Source organism: Meles meles, chromosome 6 (genome assembly GCF_922984935.1).
Source record: "Meles meles chromosome 6, mMelMel3.1 paternal haplotype, whole genome shotgun sequence".
Classification (NCBI taxonomy): Eukaryota; Metazoa; Chordata; class Mammalia; order Carnivora; family Mustelidae; genus Meles; species Meles meles.
In genome coordinates, this window is record NC_060071.1 from 112,168,268 (window position 1) to 112,191,303 (window position 23,036).

Below are 23,036 nucleotides of genomic sequence, written 5' to 3' on the forward strand. Positions count from 1 at the left end.
CTCCCAATCCCACCTCCCCCCAGCAACCCCCAGTTTGTTTTGTGAGATTAAGAGTCATTTATGGTTTGTCTCCCTCCCAATCCCATCTTGTTTCATTTATTCTTCTCCTATCCCCCTAACCCCCCATGTTGCTTCTCCATGTCCTCATATCAGGGAGATCATATGATAGTTGTCTTTCTCCGATTGACTTATTTCACTAAGCATGATACGCTCTAGTTCCATCCACGTCGTCGCAAATGGCAAGATTTCATTTCTTTTGATGGCTGCATAGTATTCCATTGTGTATATATACCACATCTTCTTTATCCATTCATCTGTTGATGGACATCTAGGTTCTTTCCATAGTTTGACTATTGTAGACATTGCTGCTATAAACATTCAGGTGCACATGCCCCTTCGGATCACTATGTTTGTATCTTTAGGGTAAATACCCAGTAGTGCAGTTGCTGGGTCATAGGGTAGTTCTATTTTCAACATTTTGAGGAACCTCCATGCTGTTTTCCAGAGTGGTTGCACCAGCTTGCATTCCCACCAACAGTGTAGGAGGGTTCCCCTTTCTCCGCATCCTCGCCAGCATCTGTCATTTCCTGACTTGTTAATTTTAGCCATTCTGACTGGTGTGAGGTGGTATCTCCTTGTGGTTTTGATTTGTATTTCCCTGATGCCGAGTGATGTGGAGCACTTTTTCATGTGTCTGTTAGCCATCTGGATGTCTTCTTTGCAGAAATGTCTGTTCATGTCCTCTGCCCATTTCTTGATTGGATTGTTTGTTCTTTGGGTGTTGAGTGCTAAGTTCCTTATAGATTTTGGACACTAGCCCTTTATCTGATATGTCGTTTGCAAATATCTTCTCCCATTCTGTCAGTTGTCTTTTGGTTTTGTTAACTGTTTCCTTTGCTGTGCAAAAGCTTTTGATCTTGATGAAATCCCAATAGTTCATTTTTGCCCTTGCTTCCCTTGCCTTTGCCGATGTTCCTAGGAAAATGTTGCTGTGGCTGAGGTCGAAGAGGTTGCTGCCTGTGTTCTCCTCAAGGATTTTGATGGATTCCTTTCTCACATTGAGGTCCTTCATCCATTTTGAGTCTATTTTCGTGTGTGGTGTAAGGAAGTGGTCCAATTTCGTTTTTCTGCATGTGGCTGTCCAATTTTCCCAGCACCATTTATTGAAGAGGCTGTCTTTTTTTCCATTGGACATTCTTTCCTGCTTTGTCGAAGATTAGTTGACCATAGAGTTGAGGGTCTATTTCTGGGCTCTCTATTCTGTTCCATTGATCTATGTGTCTGTTTTTGTGCCAGTACCATGCTGTCTTGATGATGACAGCTTTGTGTTTTTTTTGTTTTTTGTTTTTTTTTAAAGATTTTATTTATTTATTTGACAGAGAGAGAGATCACAAGTAGGCAGAGAGGCAGGCAGAGAGAGAGAGAGAGGAGGAAGCAGGCTCCCTGCGGAGCAGAGCGCCCTATGCGGGGCTCGATCCCAGGACCCTGAGATCATGACCTGAGCCGAAGGCAGCGGCTTAATCCACTGAGCCACCCAGGCACCCTGATGACAGCTTTGTAATAGAGCTTGAAGTCTGGAATTGTGATGCCACCAACTTTGGCTTTCTTTTTCAATATTCCTTTGGCTATTCGAGGTCTTTTCTGGTTCCATATAAATTTTAGGATTATGTTCAATTTCTTTGAAAAAAATGGGTGGTATTTTGATAGGGATTGCATTAAATGTGTAGATTGCTTTAGGTAGCATAGACATTTTCACAATATTTATTCTTCCAATCCAGGAGCATGGAACATTTTTCCATTTCTTTGTGTCTTCCTCAATTTCTGTCATGAGTACTTTATAGTTTTCTGCATATAGATTCTTAGCCTCTTTGGTTAGGTTTATTCCTAGGTATCTTATAGTTTTGGGTGCAATTGTAAATGGGATTGACTCCTTAATTTCTCTTTCTTCTGTCTTCTTGTTGGTGTAGAGAAAAGCAACTGATTTCTGTGCATTGATTTTATGTCCTGACACTTTACTGAATTCCTATAAAAGTTCTAGCAGTTTTGGAGTGGAGTCTTTTGGGTTTTCCACATATAGTATCATATCATCTGCGAAGAGTGATAGTTTGACTTCTTCTTTGCTGATTTGGATGCCTTTAATTTCTTTTTGTTGTCTGATTGCTGAGGCTAGGACTTCTAGTACTATGTTGAATAGAAGTGGTGATAATGGACATCCCTGCCGTGTTCCTGACCTTAACGGAAAAGCTTTCAGTTTTTCTCCATTGAGAATATTTGCAGTGGGTTTTTCATAGATGGCTTTGATAATATTGAGGTATGTGCCCTCTATCCCTACACTTTGAAGAGTTTTGATCAGGAAGGGATGCTGTACTTTGTCAAATGCTTTTTCAGCATCTATTGAGAGTATCATATGGTTCTTGTTCTTTCTTTTATTAATGTGTGTTATCACATTAATTGATTTGCGGATGTTGAACCAACCCTGCAGCCCTGGAATAAATTCCACTTGATCGTGGTGAATAATCCTTTTAATGTACTGTAGAATCCTATTGGCTAGTATTTTGGTGAGAATTTTTGCATCTGTGTTCATCAAGGATATTGGTCTGTAGTTCTCTTTTTTGGTGGGATCCTTGTCTGGTTTGGGGATCAAGGTGATGCTGGCCTCATAAAATGAGTTTGGAAGTTTTCCTTCCATTTCTATTTTTTGGAACAGTTTCAGGAGAATAGGAATTATTTCTTCTTTAAATGTTTGGTAGAATTCCCCTGGGAAACCGTCTGGCCCTGGGCTTTTGTTTGTTTGGAGATTTTTTGATGACTGTTTCAATCTCCTTATTGGTTATGGGCCTGTTCAGGTTTTCTATCTTCCTGGTTCAATTGTGGTAGTTTATATGTCTCTAGGAATGCATCCATTTCTTCCAGATTGTCAAATTTGTTGGTGTAGTTGCTCATAGTATGTTCTTATAATTGTCTGTATTTCTTTGGTGTTAGGTGTGATCTCTCCTCTTTCATTTATGATTTTATTTATTTGGGTCCTTTCTCTTTTCTTTTGGATAAGTCTGGCCAGGGGCTTATCAATCTTATTGATTCTTTCAAAGAACCAGCTCCTAGTTTCATTGATTTTTTTCTATTGTTTTTTTGGTTTCTATTTCATTGATTTCTGCTCTGATCTTTATGATTTCTCTTCTCCTGCTGAGTTTAGGGTTTCTTTCTTGTTCTTTCTCCAGCTCCTTTAGGTGTAGGGTTAGGTTGTGTACTTGAGACCTTTCTTGTTTCTTGAGAAAGGCTTGTACTGCTATATATTTTCCTCTCAGGACTGCCTTTGCTGTGTCCCACAGATTTTGAACCATTGTGTTTTCATTATCATTTGTTTCCATGAATTTTTTCAATTCTTCTTTAATTTCCTGGTTGACCCATTCATTCCTTAGAAGGATGCTGTTTAGTCTCCATGTATTTGGGTTCTTTCCAGCTTTCCTCTTGTGATTGAGTTCTAGCTTCAGAGCATTGTGGTCTGAAAATATGCCGGGAATGATCCCAGTCTTTTGATACCGGTTGAGACCTGATTTGTGACCCAGGATGTGATCTATTCTGGAGAATGTTCCATGTGCACTAGAGAAGAATGTGTATTCTGTTGCTTTGGGATGAAATGTTCTGAATATATCTGTGATGTCCATCTGGTCCAGTGTGTCGTTTAAGGCCTTTATTTCCTTGTTGATCTTTTGCTTGGATGATTTGTCCATTTCAGTGAGGGGAGTGTTCAAGTCCCCTACTATTATTGTATTTTTATTGATGTGTTTCTTTGATTTTGTTATTAATTGGTTGATATAGTTGGCTGCTCCCAATATCTAGGGGCATAGATATTTAAAATTGTTAGATCTTCTTGTTGGACAGACCCTTTGAGTAGGATATAGTGTCCTTCCTCATCTCTTATTATAGTCTTTGGCTTAAAATCTAATTGATCTGATATAAGGATTGCCACCCCAGCTTTCTTCTGATGCCCATTAGCATGGTAAATTGTTTTTCACCCCCTCACTTTAAATCTGGAGATGTCTTCGCGTCTAAAATGAGTTTCTTGTAGGCAACATATTGATGGGTTTTGTTTTTTTATCCATTCTGATACCCTGTGTCTTTTTTTTTTTTTAAGATTCTATTTATTTATTTGACAGATAGAGATCACAAGTAGGGAGAGAGGCAGGCAGAGAGAGAGGAGGAAGCAGGTTCCCCGCCAAGCAGAGAGCCCAATGCAGGGCTTGATCCCAGGACCCTGGGATCATGACCTGAGCGAAAGGCAGAGGCTTTAACCCACTGAGCCACCCAGGCGCCCCTACCCTGTGTCTTTTGATTGGGGCATTTAGCCCATTAACATTCAGGGTAACTAGTGAGAGATATGAATTTAGTGCCATTATTAGCCTGTAAGGTGACTTTTACTGTATATTGTCTCTGTACCTTTCTGATCTACTACTTTTAGGCTCTCTCTTTGCTTAAAGGACCCCTTTCAATATTTCCTGTAGAGCTGGTTTGGTGTTTGCAAATTCTTTCAGTTTTTGTTTGTCCTGGAAGGTTTTTATCTCTCCTTCTATTTTCAGTGATCGCCTAGCTGGATAGAGTATTCTTGGCTGCATGTTTTTCTCGTTTAGTGCTCTGAATGTATCATGCCAGCTCTTTCTGGCCTGCCAAGTCTCTGTGGATAAGTCTGCTGCCAATCTAATATTTTTACCATTGTATGTTACAGACTTCTTTTCCCGGGCTGCTTTCAGGATTTTCTCTTTGTCACTAAGACTTGTAAATTTTACTATTAGGTGACGGGGTGTGGACCTATTCTTGTTGACTTTGAGGGGGGTTCTCTGCACCTCCTGGATTTTGATGCTTGTTCCCTTTGCCATATTAGGGAAATTCTCTCCAATAATTCTCTCCAATATGCCTTCTGCTCCCCTCTCTCTTTCTTCTTCTTCTGGAATCCCAATTATTCTAATGTTGTTTCGTCTTATGGTGTCACTTATCTCTCGAATTCTCCCCTTGTGGTCCAGTAGCTGTTTGTCCCTCTTTTGCTTGGCTTCTTTATTCTCTGTCATTTGGTCTTCTCTATCACTGATTCTTTCTTCTGCCTCATTTATCCTAGCAGTGAGAGCCTCCATTTTTGATTGCACCTCATTAATAGCTTTTTTTATTTCAACTTGGTTAGATTTTAGTTCTTTAATTTCTCCAGAAAGGGCTTTTATATCTCCAGAGAGTGTTTCTCTAATATCTTCCATGCCTTTTTCGAGCCTGGCTAGAACCTTCAGAATCGTCATTCTGAACTCTTGATCTGACGTATTACCAAAGTCTGTGTTGATTAGGTCCCTAGCCTTCGGTACTGCCTCTTGTTCTTTTGTTTGTGGTGATTTTTTCTGCCTTGTCATTTTGTCCAGATAAGAGAATATGAAGGATCAAATAAAATATTAAAATGGTGGCAAAGACCCCAGAAAAATGCACTGTAACCAAATCAGAAGAGACCCCAAATTGTGGGGGGGAGAAAGGGGATAAAAAGAGGTTCAGAAAAAAAAGAAAAAAATTTAAAAAATAAAACAAATAAAGAAAAAATATAAAAAAGAAAGAAAAAACATATATTTTAGATAAACTAGTCAAAAACGTTGAAAAGGAAAAGGGTAAAAGTTTTAAAAAATTTAGCAGAAGAAGAAAAAAGAAAGAAAAAAATTGAAAAAAAAAATTGAATTAACTGCAAGACTAAAGAATCATGGGGAGAAAGTCATGAGTTCCGTGCTTTGCTTTCTCCTCCTCTGGAATTCCGCTGCTGTCTTAGGAATTGAACCTGCTTTCCTTGATAGATGAACTTCGTCCTGGCTGGATATTTTGTTGACCTTCTGGGGGAGGGGCCTGTTGTAGTGACTCTCAAGTGTCTTTGCCCAAGGCGGAATTGCACCGCCCTTACCGGGGGCCGGACTAAGTAATCCGCTTGGGTTCGCTTTTGGGAGCTTCTGTTCCCTGAACGCTTTCCGTAGAGGATGCTTTCCGCATCCCGGAGGACGGGAATGAAAATGGCGGCCTCCTAGCCTCCGGCCCAGAGGAGCCGAGAGCCCAGGGCCCCACTCCTCAGTGCGCCCCCAGAGGACAGCACCCAATCACTCCCATATCCCCAGCCTCCAGCCGCGCTCCGAGTTCACCCAGCCTGCGACCAGTTCAAGGTAACCCCGAGCTGAGAGTTCAGTCCTCGGCTCTATCTCTGTAGCCGGCTTCTCCGTTCTAACACCTGCGAGCTCTGCGACACTCCGACACCCCCGATCCTTCTGTGTCCCTGCGGGACCTGGGGCCACGCTGAGCCGCGTGGGCTTTACCCCGGTTTAGCCTCTGGAGCAATGTCCCTCAGTGGAACAGACTTTTAAAAGTCCTGATTTTGTGCTCCGTTGCTCTGCCGCTTGCCGGCAGCTGGCCCCTCCCCCCGCGGTCTATCTTCCCGTCGTTTTAGATTCACTTCTCCGCCAGTCCTTCCTTTCAGAAAGTGGTTGATTTTCTGTTTCTAGAATTGCTGTTCTTCTTCTCTTCGATCTCCGTTGGATTTGTAGGTGTTTGCAATGTTTAGATAAGCTATCGAGCTGATCTCCTGCTACCTGATGTAGTCTCAGCCTGCTACTTCTCCACCATCTTATATTGGATTTTTAAAAAAATAAATACAATATGGAAATCGTATTTTGTCTTCTTTATGATTTCTTAATAACATTTTCATTTCTGTCGTTTCCTTCATTATAAGAAGCCAGTATATAATGTACATAACATAGAAAGTTTGTGTTCCTTGACTTATGAGTAAGGGTTCTAGTCAACAGCAAGCTATTAGTAGTTAAGTTTCTGAGGAGTCAAAAGTTACACACAGATTTTCGATTGCATGGGGGTTGGCACCAAAGGCCCTGTGTTGCTCAAGGGTCAACTCTATATCTAGATGGGTCTACTCTAGAACTAAAGCCCAGGGTAAGGTTCATTTATTTATTCAGTACTCTTTTTTATCTATTGGGAATACAGAGATGAATAAGATTTCCTTACCTGAAAGAGTTAATAGTCTAATTGGGGAGACAAATACGTAAGTTAAAAAAATATTATAATGGCAGTTTGACAATTGTAGCTATTTGAATATGGCCTAGATATAGTGATAACTGAGAGGAGGGAGTGATTTGCCTTGTCTGGCTGGGGGTTGAGGGTCAGTAAATATTCCTGGAGGACTGAGCTGAAAAGGAATTTGACTAGTAGGAGACAAGGCAAGAGAGAATATTGCGTATACAAAGGTAGGTACTACATATGATATTCAAGATACCAAAAATAGTTTACTGTTTGAGTATGAGTTACAAAAGAGAAAATGAAACTGAAGAGATAGACTAAGTGTCACTTAAGGTATTTGTGGCATTTTTGCTGAACCAGTGAAAAGCAACTAAGGTGGTTGAAAAGAGTCAAGGCAGATACTGGGATTCACCACTTGTTGCTTCCAAAGAGAATTTTGGTCCTTCTTGGAGCCCACCAATGAAGAGAGCATAGCCCCCTAACTTCCTCTTCCTAAAATAAGGTTATAGTTCTTTTACTAGGATTTTAATTGTTAGCAATGATGATGAAATAAATGAGAAGTAAAATGTCTTCTTTGTGCTTACCACTTGGGTAAGCACATTTTGTTTTTGTTTTTGTTTTTGTTTTTTTATGTAAGCCCTTTAGAGCAATGATTCTCAATACTGTCCATTGCAGCACCCTTCTTATTTGTTTGTTTGTTTGTTTGTTTGTTTATGAGAAAATATGCATGAGCTGAGGGAGGAGCAGAGGCAGAGGGAGAAGCAGACTCCCTGCTGTGTGGGGAGCTGGTGTGGGCTCCATCCCAGGACCCTGGGATCATGACCCGAGCCAAAGCCAGATGCTTAACTGACTGAGCCACCCAGGTGCCCCCATGGTAATACCTTCTTTAAAAAAATTCCAAGCGCTCCATTTACTATCTGAAATGAAATTCTTATAGGTATTGTAACCTATCTGAGATGGACTGATTATTTTGTAACTCGGATGCACTTAATTTTTATTTTTGTTCCATGGACTTTACACAGCATCCCTTGACTCTCTGCTATGTGATATGATGTTAGTGCTCTTATCCTTACATGTGTCCTCTCCCTATTTCCCATATTCCCCGTATTTCCCTGCTGCACCTTTATATTGTTAAGACTGACAGTATTTACTTTCTGTTTTGTAATAGTATGTATGTCATTCATGTTTTCTCTGTAAGTTGAGTCTAAAGTTGAAAACTAGTGAATAGCATTTATAGGATAAGACTATGTAAATGTAAATCATAGAGCCAAGTGGTATATTGGGATCCTAGAACTTTCTCTACACATACAATATCACAACCTCTGTATCACTTGAAAGGAGAATGTTTCTAGTATTCTAGTGTCTTATTTTCTTTCCTGCATCAAATTCTCTAAAATCATGCCACATTTGGTGGGTAAACTGACATTTAATTGCATATTGAGAAAGATCGGAAGTAGTGATTACAGCTACATAGTAGACCCTCAATAGATGAATGACCTGCATGACACTATTAGGGAGGAAAAGGTGAGAGGAAAATGATGGAAAGCACAAGAGAGAAAAGAATTTCAAAATAATAAGGGTACATTCCAAATGGCCAACTTTCTGAGAGTTGAACTGTATTTGAATAACTCATGTCCCTCAATTCGGATCCAAAGATAATATTGCTGCTGCTGAAACTTGGGCTTTGTACTGTAACCAGAGTTTATTAATTGTCCTATTTCATTGAGGAAAAAATGCAAAGCAGACAGAACACTGGAGTAACTAGCTGGAAATATTCCACGACTTTATGGGAAGCAGCTTTCCAAATGATTCGTGTGGAGGCCAAACTCTTGGTCTAGCCAAAATAGCACTAAAGTGTGCCTTGATGGTACATTAAAGAAGAAATTTTCCCCCAATTTACTTGTTAAGATTTACAGCCTTTCTGCCTTCTGAAAACATAACATTGATTTCTCTAATATCAAAAAATAATTTCCTAAAATAGATTGCTAACGACTGCTTTCAGTTATTTATTTTAGGAGAATTGTGCCAAGTACTGCTTGTATGGTTTCCTGTAAAAGACTGAATTAATTTTATAATTTTCATAATTAATGTTATTCCTCTTCTGTAGGAATATGCTTCTAATGTGACTGGTCATTACCACGTCTTATTTTGAGATCTCTCAAAACATTTTCACTTTATAAATAAGATATTAAAACATTGATCATATGAAAGAGCAGAAAAATATCCTTTATTAGTAGACCAAGTGATACTTAAACTACTAAACACCGGAGAAATTTAAGGTTGCAACTTAAATCAACCCTATCTAATATTTGATGGAAGATATAATAGAACTATTCAAGAGGTATGGTTTTTAAAGTGCCACCAGCCCATTATGGTCATTGTTGAATATTTGAATGCCCCCCAAGAAAGGAAGACAAAGAAAGAAGACTGCATTCATTATTATCAGTTTATAGTTAATCCCACTCTTTTTATGTTTTCTATTTTATGGATCATATTCAAATCAACTTTTTCACTCAGTATTGGCATTTTTCATATTATAAACATAGTTTTTAATGGCTACATATTGAATGTATCAGGAGTATCTACTGTACTATACTTAACCACTTTATCATTATTGAACATTTAGGTGGTTTGTGGGTTTTTTTTTTTCCAGTGTAAATTATGCATGATAATCTTTGCATATAATTTTAGTCTTATTTTCTAAGATACAAGCTTCTAGGGGTAAAATGTTATAAATATATATTTTAGGGCTCCTGGGTGGCTCAGTGGGGTAAGCCTCTTCTTTCGGCTTGGGTCGTGGTCTCAGGGTCCTGGGATCAAGCCCCACATTGGACTCTCTGCTCAGTGGGGAGCCTGCTTCCCCCTCTTTCTCTGCCTGCCTCTCTGCCTATGTGTGATCTTTCTCTCTGTCAAAAAAATAAAATTTTTTAAAAAAGAAAAAAAATTTTTAGAAATTTTATTTATTTGAGAGAGAGGGAATGAGTGAGCTGGGGGAGGGGCAGGGAGAAGTACAAGCAGACTCCGTGCTGAGTGGCGCTTGGAGCCTGGCAAGGGGCTGATCTCACAACCCTGAGATCATGACCTGAGCCAAAATCAAGAGTCAGCCACCTAAACGACTGAGCCACCCAAGTGCCCCCAAGTGTTACAAATTTTTTTAAAGGTTCATTGTTTAAACTGTATTCCAAATGTCATACCAGTTTACACTGTATACTAGCATCTTAACTGCCCAAATGATAGAACAGAACTTTAAAAATGTTTCTCTAGGGTTGTTTCAGTTTATATGTTGAGATGATCCAGAAAACCATTAAAAAGGGAATTTGTAGAGATAAAACGTTTGGCTGACTGGGTACATATTTTAGTAAAGCCTCAATGTTAAGCCAGAAGCCATTACTTATACTCTTGATGTCTTAGACATGGGAAAATGCTTCTAATTTTTGCAACATAAAAGAAGTATGATGACAGCGACAAAACCGAATGGCTAGCCAGACATGCCGGTTTGAAAGATAGAGTGCAGATTCGAACATTGTACTCAGTCTCCATTTAAAAGTCTAAAGGTTTTTTACTCTGCATATGGGAGTTTGGTGTATTTAGAGGTATTTTTATAAAACTAGAAAGTAATAGAGAGCAAGTTTGGCATTGCTAAAATGTATGCCACTACTGTCAGAAGTTGCAAGTACAGGGGCGCCTGGGTGACTTAGTCGGTTAAGCGACTGCCTCCAGCTCAGGTCATGATCCCAGGGTCCTGGGATCAAGCCCCACACTGGGCTCCCTGCTCAGCAGGAAGCCTGCTTCTCCCTCTTCCCCTGCTCATGCTCTTTTTCTCACTCAGTCTTTCTTACAAATAAATAAATAAAAAATTTTAAAAAAGAGGTTGCAACTACAGTTATCTTTATTAAAGTGTTAGTTTGATGGTATTTTCTGTGATAATAAAGGTTGTGTTGTAATATAAAAATTAATAAATGTTTAATTTATTTAGGTAATTGAAATGCCAATCTTTTTTGGAATCCTTCAGTATTATGACTTGCTTGTGGGAAATTTATTTGCTTTTCATGTTTACTAAATATACAATCTATACTTGTTTTCTGCTGTTCAAAAATAAAATAAACCTTAGTTAAATTTTTGGATTAGTATCATCTTAATAATTTGCTCATTGACTGAGAACCTCTACATAGCAACTTGTTCAGTATATTGAGACACTGAAAAGCCCCCTGACTTTAAGTTCTTGGAAGGAAAGTTTTTCTTTCTTTCTTTCTTTTTTTTTTTTTCCTCCTTATGAGAGACTGATGGAAGCCTGCATTTTGTTTGTTTGTTTGTTTGTTTATTTATTTTAAAATTATTTTTACTAACACATAATGTATTATTTGCCCCAGGCGTACAGGTCTGTGAATCACCAGGTTTACACACTTCACAGCACTCACCATAGCACATACCCTCCCCAATGTCCATAACCCAACCCCCCTCTCCCAACCCCCCCACCCCCCAGGAACCCTTAGTTTGTTTTTGCGAGATTAAGAGTCTCTTATGGTTTGTCTCTCTCCCAATCCCATCTTATTTCATTTTTTCAGAAGGAAAGTTTTTCTTAAGAAAGAACCTATAGGAATGCCTGGGTGGCTTAGTCAGTTAAGCATCTGCCTTCTGCTCAGGTTGTGATCCCAGGGTCCTGGGATTGAGTCCCATATCAGGATCCTTGCTCAGCAGGGAACCTACGCCTTCCCCTGCTTGTGCTCGCTCTCTCTCTCTCTGGCAAGTAAATAAATAAAATCTAAAAGAAAGGAAAAAAGAACGAATAATTTTCACTGTAATATTAAAGAGGGGTGCTAAAATTAACAGTGATGTTCCTTTAATCTGCTTCAGTGGCAGATCAGAGATCTTCTGGCAGCTTGGTTCACATACACATAATAGTCAGCAAACTTACCTTGTCAATGGCAAATTAGTTAGAAGCTAACATTTAGATAATTTTTTCTGGTTTAATACATATACCAAGGCTTTCGAATGTCAAATTTAAGGAATTGTGCTCCTATATAATATTATTATCGATTATGTTTAGAAAATTAAACTAGGAAAGATTTATTGATTAAAATAATTATTAATTTTTGTGATGACATTCACTTTAGAGTATGTATATTTGGAAAAAAGACTTTTGGCATTTCACATAGGAGGAAAAAATTTCAGTTCTTAATTTTGTAACTCCGTTTTTTAATTTTCATGTTCTAAAATATATCCAAAATCTACCCCTGTAAGATTGTTGCAGAAGTCTTTCATTATTAAAGTATAAAGGTTTCTACTTATAATCAAATTATATATCCCCAAATCATAGCTAAATTGTTTTTGTTCACTGTGTTTAGCAGTATGTAAATACACTTCAAAAAATACCTGTGTCATCCATCAACTCTGATAATAGATTAAAGTTAAAAATTTAACTTTTGCAATGAAAAAAGTTAAAATTTCTGTTCTTAATTAGTATTTTAGTAATTTTTTATTTTCAACATTTGTTTTCTTTTCAACTTTGTAGGAATAACTTGAAAAGGCCACATACGATTTTTAAAATGCTTAACTTTACAAACTTGGTGACCTTTGCATACAAAAGTAGAGGGGAGCTTTTTGTTAAGTTAGTGAGAGTTTAAAGAAAACCCGTGTATGTCTTGAGAGAATATATTAAAACTTGCTTTAAAAAATGATGAGACATATCTTGGACTCAATAGGAAAAGTGTATCTGCTAGTCTGCTTCTTTCTAGTTTAAGTACTATAAGGTTAAGCATTTTTTCCAAACTATAGGATTACGTAAGTGTTTTTACTTCTCATTTTTACTGGTGGTGTCATTAGTTAGAACATGAAGCTATATGGGCTAAGGGCAAATTTGGTTCTTTTATGAGCCATTTAATTTTCATCTTTTCTGTGCCTGTATTTCTTAAATATGTGGAATGAAAATGTAATTCCATACTCTTATGAAAAGAGAAAGTGTATGTCCTACTAATTACGAGGGTAAGGAAAAATTATTGTCTCTGGAGGATACAAATTTCATACTTTAATTACATATGCAGTTTTCAGAAAATATTGCCAGTGAAAACTTGCTTTTGGATAGTGTAGTATTCAAGTACTGTTTAGGGAGAAGTGGGGTTGTTCTTGAGTAATTAGTGCATTTGAGCTACTGTAGCCTAGGTGGTAATTAGATAACACTGGGATTTGCTAAACTCTACTTATTCTAAGAAGACTCTGTCCTTACAGCCCATAAGTCTCCAAAAGTTTCCCCCAGAAGTGGTTACTTCTGCTTTAAATTTAATCTGACCATCTCATAGCTAAAAGGTCGTAGTAGAATAGCTTTTCTCCCTTTAAGGTTTGGCACACGAATCATTTTGTGTAAAAGTAAAAATTATAATCTCTCTTAACAGCTGTGACATCTTATGAAGATCTTGGACTCTTTGCATTTGGATTACCTGGAAAGGTAATTTTTTTTTTTTCTCTTTACTGTCTCCCAAATCCATAGAAACATTTTTTTACCCTTCCATTTCTAGTTAAAAGAGACAGATATATCAGGGGCGCCTGGGTGGCTCAGTGGGTTAAGCCGCTGCCTTCGGCTCAGGTCATGATCTCGGGGTCCTGGGATCGAGTCCCACATCGGGCTCTCTGCTCAGCAGGGAGCCTGCTTCCCTCTCTCTCTCTCTCTGCCTGCCTCTCTATCTACTTGTGATCTCTCTCTGTCAAATAAATAAATAAAATCTTAAAAAAAAAAGAGACAGATATATCTAAGAGAAAGAAATTAGGAGACTAAAAGGAAACTAAAGTGAAGAAAGACAATGATGGGAACAGAAAGACAAAGAGAAGAAATCTCTCTATACTCCCTTCTGGAAGATGCATCGATAAATTTAATTCGACACTTAACTCTATTAGTATTTTTCACGCTAATGAAGGAGAGCAGTGACTTGAATGATTTTAAAACTGTAACAATGGCCTGTTTTAAATATTTCTTTATTAATTTTGATTCTATTAACTGGATAAATCCTCATAACTGGATAAAGGTAGGAAAAGAAAGAAGCATAGAATTAAGATTATGGCATGTTTGGGTGCCTGGATGGCTCAGTGGGTTAAGCCTCTGCCTTCGGCTTAGGTCATGATCCCAGGATCATGGGATCGAACCCCACATCGCGCTCTCTGCTCCGCAGGGAGCCTCTCTCTCTCTCTGCCTGCCTCCCTTCCTACTTGTGATCTCTCTCTCTGTCAAATATATAAATAAATAAAAATCTTAAAAAAAAAAGATTATTGTGTTACTGTTTACAAAACTGTTAATTAGGAGATTATATCATTTAATCATTTATATTTATATCATTTATATCATTTAAGAGCTGAAGAGTGCTAAAAGATGATCAAGCTATTTCTCATTTAGAGGTGAGGAAATGAAGGCCCAGAGAAATGAAGGGGCCTGTTCGTCCACAGTTACTTAAAGCCAGTATTATATCGTTGAACTCGACTCTAAATCAACTGCTTTTCCTTCTCAGAATAATAGAAATAACAGTAATATTTATTGGGCATTCGTTTGTGGTAAGCATATGAAACTAAATTGAGAGGTAGAGGAAACAATGTCTTCCACAGTAATCAGGAGTTAAATATTTTTGTGAGTGCTGTAGTACTTTATTTCTGAAGATCTGTCATACTTTAAAAACCCATTTTCATGTTCTTTGCAAATGGACTTTTTCTTCTCAATTGTAAATCTGTTGTTTGTGTTTTGTGTTTGTTTATTTTGTTTTTAATCTTAAAGGATACAGTGTCTGTAGCCAGCCAAACCAACTTCTAAGTAGTGAGTCTGGGAGGAAAAAGATATAGCCACATAATAGGGGAAAAAAACCTGTATTTACATTCAAATTCACTTTGTTTTCAAAGTACAAAAGGGAATATTTAAAACATGCGTGTAGCCTCATGGTTTGGGCCTTGTCTTAATAACCTGAAACTTGAACAAAATGGAGAATAGGTTACTTGCAGGTAAAGGGTTTCGTTAATCATCCTGATAACAGTTTTTCTTTCCTGAAGACAGGGATGTTTGGTATAATCATCATCAGTTTCCTGTATCCAGTTTAACCAAGGAAGAAGACAATGTTATTTATATGTACAAAAGAACTCTCAAATGAATTTCGTATGATCCATAAATATGACTCTAAGCATCATGACTGTTATTTCACACTAGCATTTCCTGCATTCCTTGAATAGCAGAATCTAAAAGAATTAAGAGCCCCTTTCCCTAAAACTCTGAAATAGTTGCATTATCATTCATGTATGCACTCAGTTCTTAGGAGGCAGGTACACAGACAGAGGATACTCTAAATGAGGAGTTGCTGTTTGCTTGCCTTTTTTTTTTTTTTTTTTTTTACTTCCTCTCCACTTCCATAATTGGGTTGAAACTTTCCTTTTTCCTTCTTTCCAGTTATGCAGATGTGGATAGGACATGATAAGATAACATTGTTCGGAAATATGTTTAAATTTTTTGAACTTTTGAAGAAAGATTTTTAAAATTGTCTATAAGTCAATTTATTTACTCATCAAACAAATATTGAGTTAATACCATGTGCCATGCACTATAGTAGCCTCTGAACACATAGATAGGTAGATAGACATACTGGCTTTCTAGATCTTGAGTGCTTATATTCAGCACTTAAGATGGAAAGATAATCATGAATAAGTTGATCTTACTGTTTTTTGCAATTTATTAGTAGAAATCCAAATTTCATGTATGACTGACGATAGCTATCAATTGCATAAGAAAGAGTGTGCAAAAGTTCAAAATAGTCTTTTCACAAGTAAATGTAACATTTTGAAGATTTTATTTATTTGACAGACAGAGATCACAAGTAGGCAGAGAGGCAGGCAGAGAGAGAGAGAGGGAAGCAGGCTCCCCGCGGAGCAGAGAGCCCGATGTGGGGCTTGATCCCAGGACCCTGGGATCATGACCTGAGCTGAAGGCAGAGGCTTAACGCACTGAGCCACCCAGGTGCCCCAACTGTGACATTTTATACTAAACTTTGAATGAGTTGACATGCAAAGTTTATTCTAGGAAAGTTAGAGTGGCAACTACTGCCATCTTCAAAGACACCTATCATTAGCCTTGATTTGCAGACCCCAAGGCCTCCAGTGTTTCCATCATAGGCAATGATGGAATTCCGATGGAATTCCTAATAGAGGCGAGTCTGAGAGATGATCTGTTTCCAGTCCGTGAACTGAATGATCCTAGGTAGCTAGGCCACTCCAAATACCCATTGGGGTTGTAGATCCACCAAGATTTATGCGATTGAAAGACCTAAGTGGAAGTAGAATGTTTAGTCATTTCCTTTGAGTACATCTGATTACCAAGAATGGATAAGGTGTCTTGAGTTTCCCGGGAAGCTTATCTGAATCACAAGCCAGCAAACCTACAAGCTCAACTTAGTCCTTAGGCATACTGGTTTGGCTTACTTTTTTTTTTTTAACTGATTGCCAGCTAAGAGTTAAGAAATCTTGAAAGAATTCCATTTCTGACTTTTCTTGAAAATTTAACGAAATGTAGAGGATCAAGCTACATTGGATGCACATTCTCATATGCCAGCAACTGGCCAGAGCTGAGCAGCACCTACCCCAGTTTGAAAGGGGAGGAGTTCTCCAACAGACAAAGTCTATACGACTTTCTTTTTTGTCTTAACACTAAGCTCACTTCATATTACTGAGTTTGAAATAGTTTACTTAAAATTTCAAATTTGAGAATATGTGGGCTCTAGAGGTTTCTGCTCTAGACTTTACTAATTCCTGGGACGGGATGTTCAAAAGCTTGCTCTATGCCGCACTGACACACTCAGAAGACTATATGAGTTTCTTCGAAGCAAAATGATACCCGCGCAGTAGACATCAAGCTGTAGCAGTTGACCTACTAAAGCAATGTCTAATTCTACCTCTAAAGCAGTGAAAAAGTGAGAATGAGACCAGATAGATTTAATTTCAATTTTTTGCTACTTTGATAATCACCAGTTACTAGCTTTTTAACACTTTTAACTGTTTAAAATGATTGCCAAGAAAATTTTCCAAAGCATTCTTTATAGTAACTGTGGAACTATTAAAGAAAGGCTTTTTATGTGATGATAATTAGTTTTATGTATTACAAATGGCTGACAATGTATTTTCAATTTCTCTTCTCTTCTGCATCTGTTTTTTAGTAATGGTTGTGGGATTTTAATAAAATACGGGTCCTTTTATATTATTTCTTCTTTCATCTTGTGAATGCATTTGTTCTTTTATAGGTGGTGGTAGCCGGCACCATCCTGATTCAGAATATTGGAGGTAAGCCACTGAAGGCGCACTGCTTATGCATAAATGTGGTGGCAGCGATTTCCTCCTTTTTTTTATTGCCTTACTACCGGTCTAGCTGGGAACCTGGACCTCTGCACTCATAGGTATCTTCAGAAACTTTCAGTGTAGGTCTTATTACTCTCTCTCTCTCTCTCTTTTTTTTTTTAAGATCCTTTTTATTAACAGCCTTTGTAGGACAGTAGCTTCTAAATTTAGTTCCAGGTAAATCCTTGATTTCAATCTTGTTCTTAGGTCTGGAATATACCTCTAAAGCACTGGCTTTCTGTAGTTGTGGTAGTGTTGTAAGGGGCAGTTTGGAGAAACTCTCCATGTGATTCTAAAATATTTCCCCTCTACTTTTGTCCTAATTACTGCATTGGCATGTACTGCTTCAGAGGCAGTGATGTTTCCTGGGCTGTGAACAATCTGGCATAGATAAGTAATATCCTGTTATAACCAAGAAATTTAAAATGACAGGGTAGTTTAAAAAATAAACAAACCTGGGGCGCCTTGGTGGCTCAGTTGGTTAAGCATCTTACTTCAGATTTCCGTGCAGGTCATGATCTCAGGGTCTTGAGATTGAGCCCTGCAGTGGTCTGTGTGCTGGGTGTGGAGCCTGCATAAGATTCTCCCTCTCCCTCTCCTTCTGCCCCTGCCTCTCTAAAACAATAAACAAACAAACAAACCTGAAACAAATAAGAACCGTTCTCACATGTATCTTGCATCTTGTTTTCATTTAAAAAGATCCTAATATCGAGAACCATGTAGAAACAAAAATTGTTAATTATAGACAGTTACTAACTAAATGTATTAAACATTTAAATCCCAAATATGGGAGTCATGTTTGTATGTTATAAAGAAGCTATATCGTGCTGAACAAGGTCTTAATTTTCTTGTACCATGAACTGAGGGCTAAATAAATGCTAGTAGTTTAAAGGAAAATACACAGGGAAGGTTGACATGCATTTTGGACCTTACACAAGATTGTATGGTCAGAGGAAATTTTAATCTTATTTCTTATGTGTAACAGTTCAGAATAATTTAAAGATGGCAGCTTTAATAAAGTTCAACTCTGATACTCAAGAGATCTGAGCTATTTTACTTTAAGTATTGTTCAACCAAATTCCGTCTTTAATGGGTTTCTTGGTCAAGGAAAAAATTAACATTCCAACAATAAATTATACTTGCCATTGTTTTGGGAATCCTGAATATTCATGTTTTAATTCTTTGAATGCACATGGAAAAAAGAGAAGAATGCTTTCTTGGGTGTCATACCAAATAATCTCCTTCTAACACACACTACTTCATCTTCACACTAGAAGCCAGTAACTAGTCTCTTCCTTTATGAATTTGTATAATGCCATTGATTTTAAGATCTGCTTTAGAATAATTTATCTTATTTTAGCAAATATAATTGCTTAAATATACACTTATAATGTCTAATATGAGTGTATATATTTTTTTAAAGATTTTATTTATTTGAGAGAGAGGGAGAGAGAGAGCATAAGCAGGGAGAGCAGCAGAGGAAGGGAGAAGCACATTCCCCTCCCCCCCAGCAGGGAGCCTGATGGGGGGTTCAATCCCAGGACCATGATCTGAGCTGAAGGCAGATACTTAACCAACTGAGCCACCCAGGTGTCCCTAATATAAGTGTGTATTTTAATATTTTCAGCCCCTCATTATTCTCTCTATCTTATTACTAAGAGCCATCACATTTTGTTCAGATTAGGTTGAACTATTGTTTGGCATTTTATGTAGAATTTTTTTTTTAAGATTTTATTTATTGATTTAAGAGAGCGTGACCTCCCACATGAGCAGGTGGGAGGGGCAAAGGGAGAAGCAGACTCTCCACTGAGCAGGGATCCTAACTTGGGGCTGATCCCAGGACCTGAGATCATACCCTGAGCTGAAGGCAGCTGCTTAACTGACTGGGCCACCTAGACACCCCTTATATAGTATTTTCAGTCCAGGAATTTGGATCTGAATATGTGACCCTGCCAAAATGCCCACTGTTATATTCTTGGTATCCTTCACTCTCATCCCTTCCTTGTTCTCTAATCTTGTATCTATTATTGTACATGATCTATTTTAGCACTTTTTATTAGAATGAAGCTATTTCTGTGTGTGCTTTTCTCCCCTACTCTCTTGTAAGCTCTTCCAAGGCAAGGGCTTGGTCTCATTTCTTTTTGTACTCCCAGAAACTAGCACAAGGGCTTGATAAACCTTTGTTGAACTGAACAGAGCTGAATATGATCTGTATGAACTATGTCCAAGTACTTTGTAATATTCTAGATATATTTATCAAGAAAAAAAAGAAAAAGGAATGGCTAGAATGATCACTAGCTTTAAATGTTTGAAAAGCTGACATGAAATTAAAGAAAAAAAAGTTCTAGAAAAAGAAAGTCCTAGAAAGGACTCCTGCATCTGATGGCAGATAAATCAGCAATTCTCTCAGCCCTAAGTATGTTGATTTGCTTGTTTGCTTTTTATTATTATAACCTTTTTCAAGAAAAAGTGACTTAAGGTCCCTGGGTGGTGGCATTGTTGGTTAAGTGGCCAACTCTTGGTTTTGGCTCAGGTCATGATCTCATGGGTTGTGAGACTGAGCCCCATGGAGGATCCCTCCCTCTCTGCCCCTACCCCCACGTGCATGTACATTCTCCCTCCCTCCCTCCCTCCCTCCCTCCCTCTCTCTCAAATAAACAAATCTTTAAAGAAAAGAAGAAATATTGGCTTAGAAACAATCACAGTAATTTTTAATGTCCCTCAAATTCAGAAAAGCTGATAATGTTTAGTTTTTAGAAATATATCCTCATGATTTTCTTCATATTGACTACAAGGTAATTTATTGAGCACCCACTAAGTAAAAACTAAAATATTTTCAGAGCTGCCTTCTATTGTCTTAGATATGCATAAATCATTCCTTTATTAGAGTAGAAGTGCAAGCTTGCTCTTGTGAGCAGAACACTGGACCAGAAGTCAGGTACCTTGAATTCTCTCTACTCCTGTCTCTGCCACTAGATAGCCATGTATCTTGGGGAAATCCCTCCCTTACTCTCTTGGCTTCAGTTTCCTTTTAGCTAAATCGCTGTGGGAATAGGATGGGTAACAGGGACTTCAGGTCCTTTCTTGCCCCAAAATTCTAATTCTAATTTGGCACTTTGGGAGGCGTGTTAAGTCCTTCAGGGTATTGAAATATTTTTATTACAGTTAAGTTCAGTAGGAGAGTTATACTTGGCTCAAAAGATGATTTGGTCTTTTCTTAGGTAATTAACACATCAGGAACTATTGTTCTGAAAGCCTCATGGCTGCTGTTCTTCGTCAGAAAAGGGGAGTCTCAGTTTTTCAAACTACCCTTTGTCGTAGCTGCTGAGCCTTTGGGGTTAAAGTGTAGAGACTCTAGCTTTAAGAAGGAGTTTTTTGATTGATACAAGTTGGTTCTGTGGAAGTGCTTAACACCTACTAGGTATGTATGCTTGAGAAGAAACAGCATACTGGTTTGGGAGGCTCCTGGCTATGTTGTGCATATGACATGTTATTTTTCACAGTGGATTTTGCCTTTTTTCTTTATTAATTAGGAACATGTTGGATATTTATAAGGTGATAGAAGTATATAGCTTCACATTGAAATTTTAGGCTTCTTACATGCCCATCTGAATGTAATCTGGTTCTGATACCATTTTCTGAAATACAGGATGATCATTATTAGTATAAATGGTCTTGAGTTTTTGCCCTGATTGGTTAGAACTGAAAAATGGATATCATAGATCCTTTCTAGGTCAAACATTCTACTAGACACTTTAATTGTACTTACAACTTCTTATTATTATTCTTTTTTTGAAAGAGAGAGAAAGAGCAAGAGCGAACAAGCAGGGAGGGGCAGAGGGAGAGAGAGTGTCTTAGGCAGACTTCAGGGCCAGCATGGAGCCTGCTATAGGGCTTGATCTCACGACCCTGAGATCATGACCTGAGATGAAATCGAGTCCAGTGCTTAACCTACTAAGCCACCCAGGTGCCCCTGTACTTAAAACTCTCCAAGGGAGATGAAATCCTCATATTACAGAGGAAGAAATCAGTGCATGGACGGGATAAATAACTTGCTTACCTTTACTAAACCCTTGATAAAGCTGGGACTCAACTTCGCCGTCTACTTCTAAAGCCTTTATCCTTCCTGCTGTGATACAGTGTTTGAAAATCTCTGAAAAGATTAAAAACTCACTGGATATAGGGACGATGTGTTTTTATTTGTTTTCCTAACTTGACCTAATTTCTGGTAGAGGAGCTCAATAAATAATATTTGTTGAATTCTAAAATTTCTACTTAAATGTAAAAGTCTAAGATTTTGCCTCAAAGAGACAATTTTATATACTATATAAATGATAGAAAGAGACTTGAAAACCCATAGAATGATTTATAGACTGGAATTATATAAAAATTAAAAGACTGAAAGTATTGAGAGTTCAATCTTATTTATATAAAATAGAATATAAAATGTTTTGAAATCTGTTTTCAGGTTAGGTAATCATGTCTTAGATTAATGCTTCCTAACTCTTCTGTTCTTTGTAACATTTAAACATTTTTCAGTTTTCTTAGGATTTTATGTCCTTGATGAATCTATGAGAAAATGGAACAGAGAGACCTTTAAAGTCAAAATGATCATGATTGCTCTTGATCAATACTTATTACATGGATGTTTCAGTGAAGACCCAGTTGTCCCGTACATCTCCTTATTACAGAAATCTAAGTAATTTGCTCAGTCATTTATGTTCTTAGTACCTAGCACATAGTAGGCATTTAGTAATATTTAATGATAGGAAGAAAGGAAGGAACAAGAGAAGGAGAGCGAGAAGGAAAAGCCAGCCGTGTGGCTCAGTTCTTCTTTAGGAGGAAGAGAATTGATCAGCTGGGAAGAGGAGACCATGGAATAGATTAGTGAGTATATAATTTTTTTAGGAAAGAATTTACTGTCACAACTTCACAGGAAACCTTTTTTTCCCCCCAGCATCAATGAGGCACCAAGTATTAATCACAGGGCACAGATGTAGTCTAACAAATTGTTTGGAAAAATATAGTGTCTTTGAAAAAAATCTCTAAACTTTGTGATAGAAAAAAATGTGACTCATGAAATTTAGGGCTCTTATTCTAAGCTGACGGAAACCTTTTTGTCTTTGGAATATGGAGAGCCCTCAAGCAAGTGTTTTATTACTTCCAAGCAATTCCTGATCCCGCCCCCGCCCCCAAGAATGAATTAGGGAGCTGAAATAAGTACTAGTATTAGCCCCTGGCTGCCCATTTCCCTAGGCTCTGAGAGTCACTGCTGCTGGGACACAAAGTCAGAAAAGAGACATCTGGAAGTTTTAATATTTAATGCTGTTACAGGCAAGAGAACTCTTGCTTAGGGTTTGAATTTGGTGGGCTACTAGTAAAAGGAGTAAGAACCCTAGTAGCAAGTAAGTGTACATAGTTTCTACATAGTTCCTCTAGCTGTGTTGCATTATGAGATTCTTTTCCTAAAAACCAAAGTAAGTAGTTAGTTTCACATTCATCTGAACTCTTGAGATAGACTGTTTAGTAGGCTTAAATATTCCTAGAAATCAAACTGTAAACCCCAAATTGTTTTTAGTCAAACCAGAGAAAGTCCTGTGAACTACAAGTGCATGATAAAGTGGAGTTAGTTGATGTTTCTTCTGTTTTTATGC

At 37.8% G+C, this 23,036-nt stretch overlaps 1 protein-coding gene across 1 annotated transcript in view; it reads left to right on the forward strand.

The window, feature by feature from the left end:
- The window catches only part of SLC38A6 (solute carrier family 38 member 6), a 66,701-nt gene that overhangs the window by 8,541 nt on the left and 35,124 nt on the right, over positions 1–23,036 (forward strand). Inside the window, exons 4-5 of the mRNA XM_046009019.1 lie at positions 13,425–13,477; positions 17,289–17,328. Of these exons, the coding sequence (XP_045864975.1) occupies positions 13,425–13,477; positions 17,289–17,328 (93 nt within the window). The remainder of the gene's footprint in view (positions 1–13,424; positions 13,478–17,288; positions 17,329–23,036) is intronic.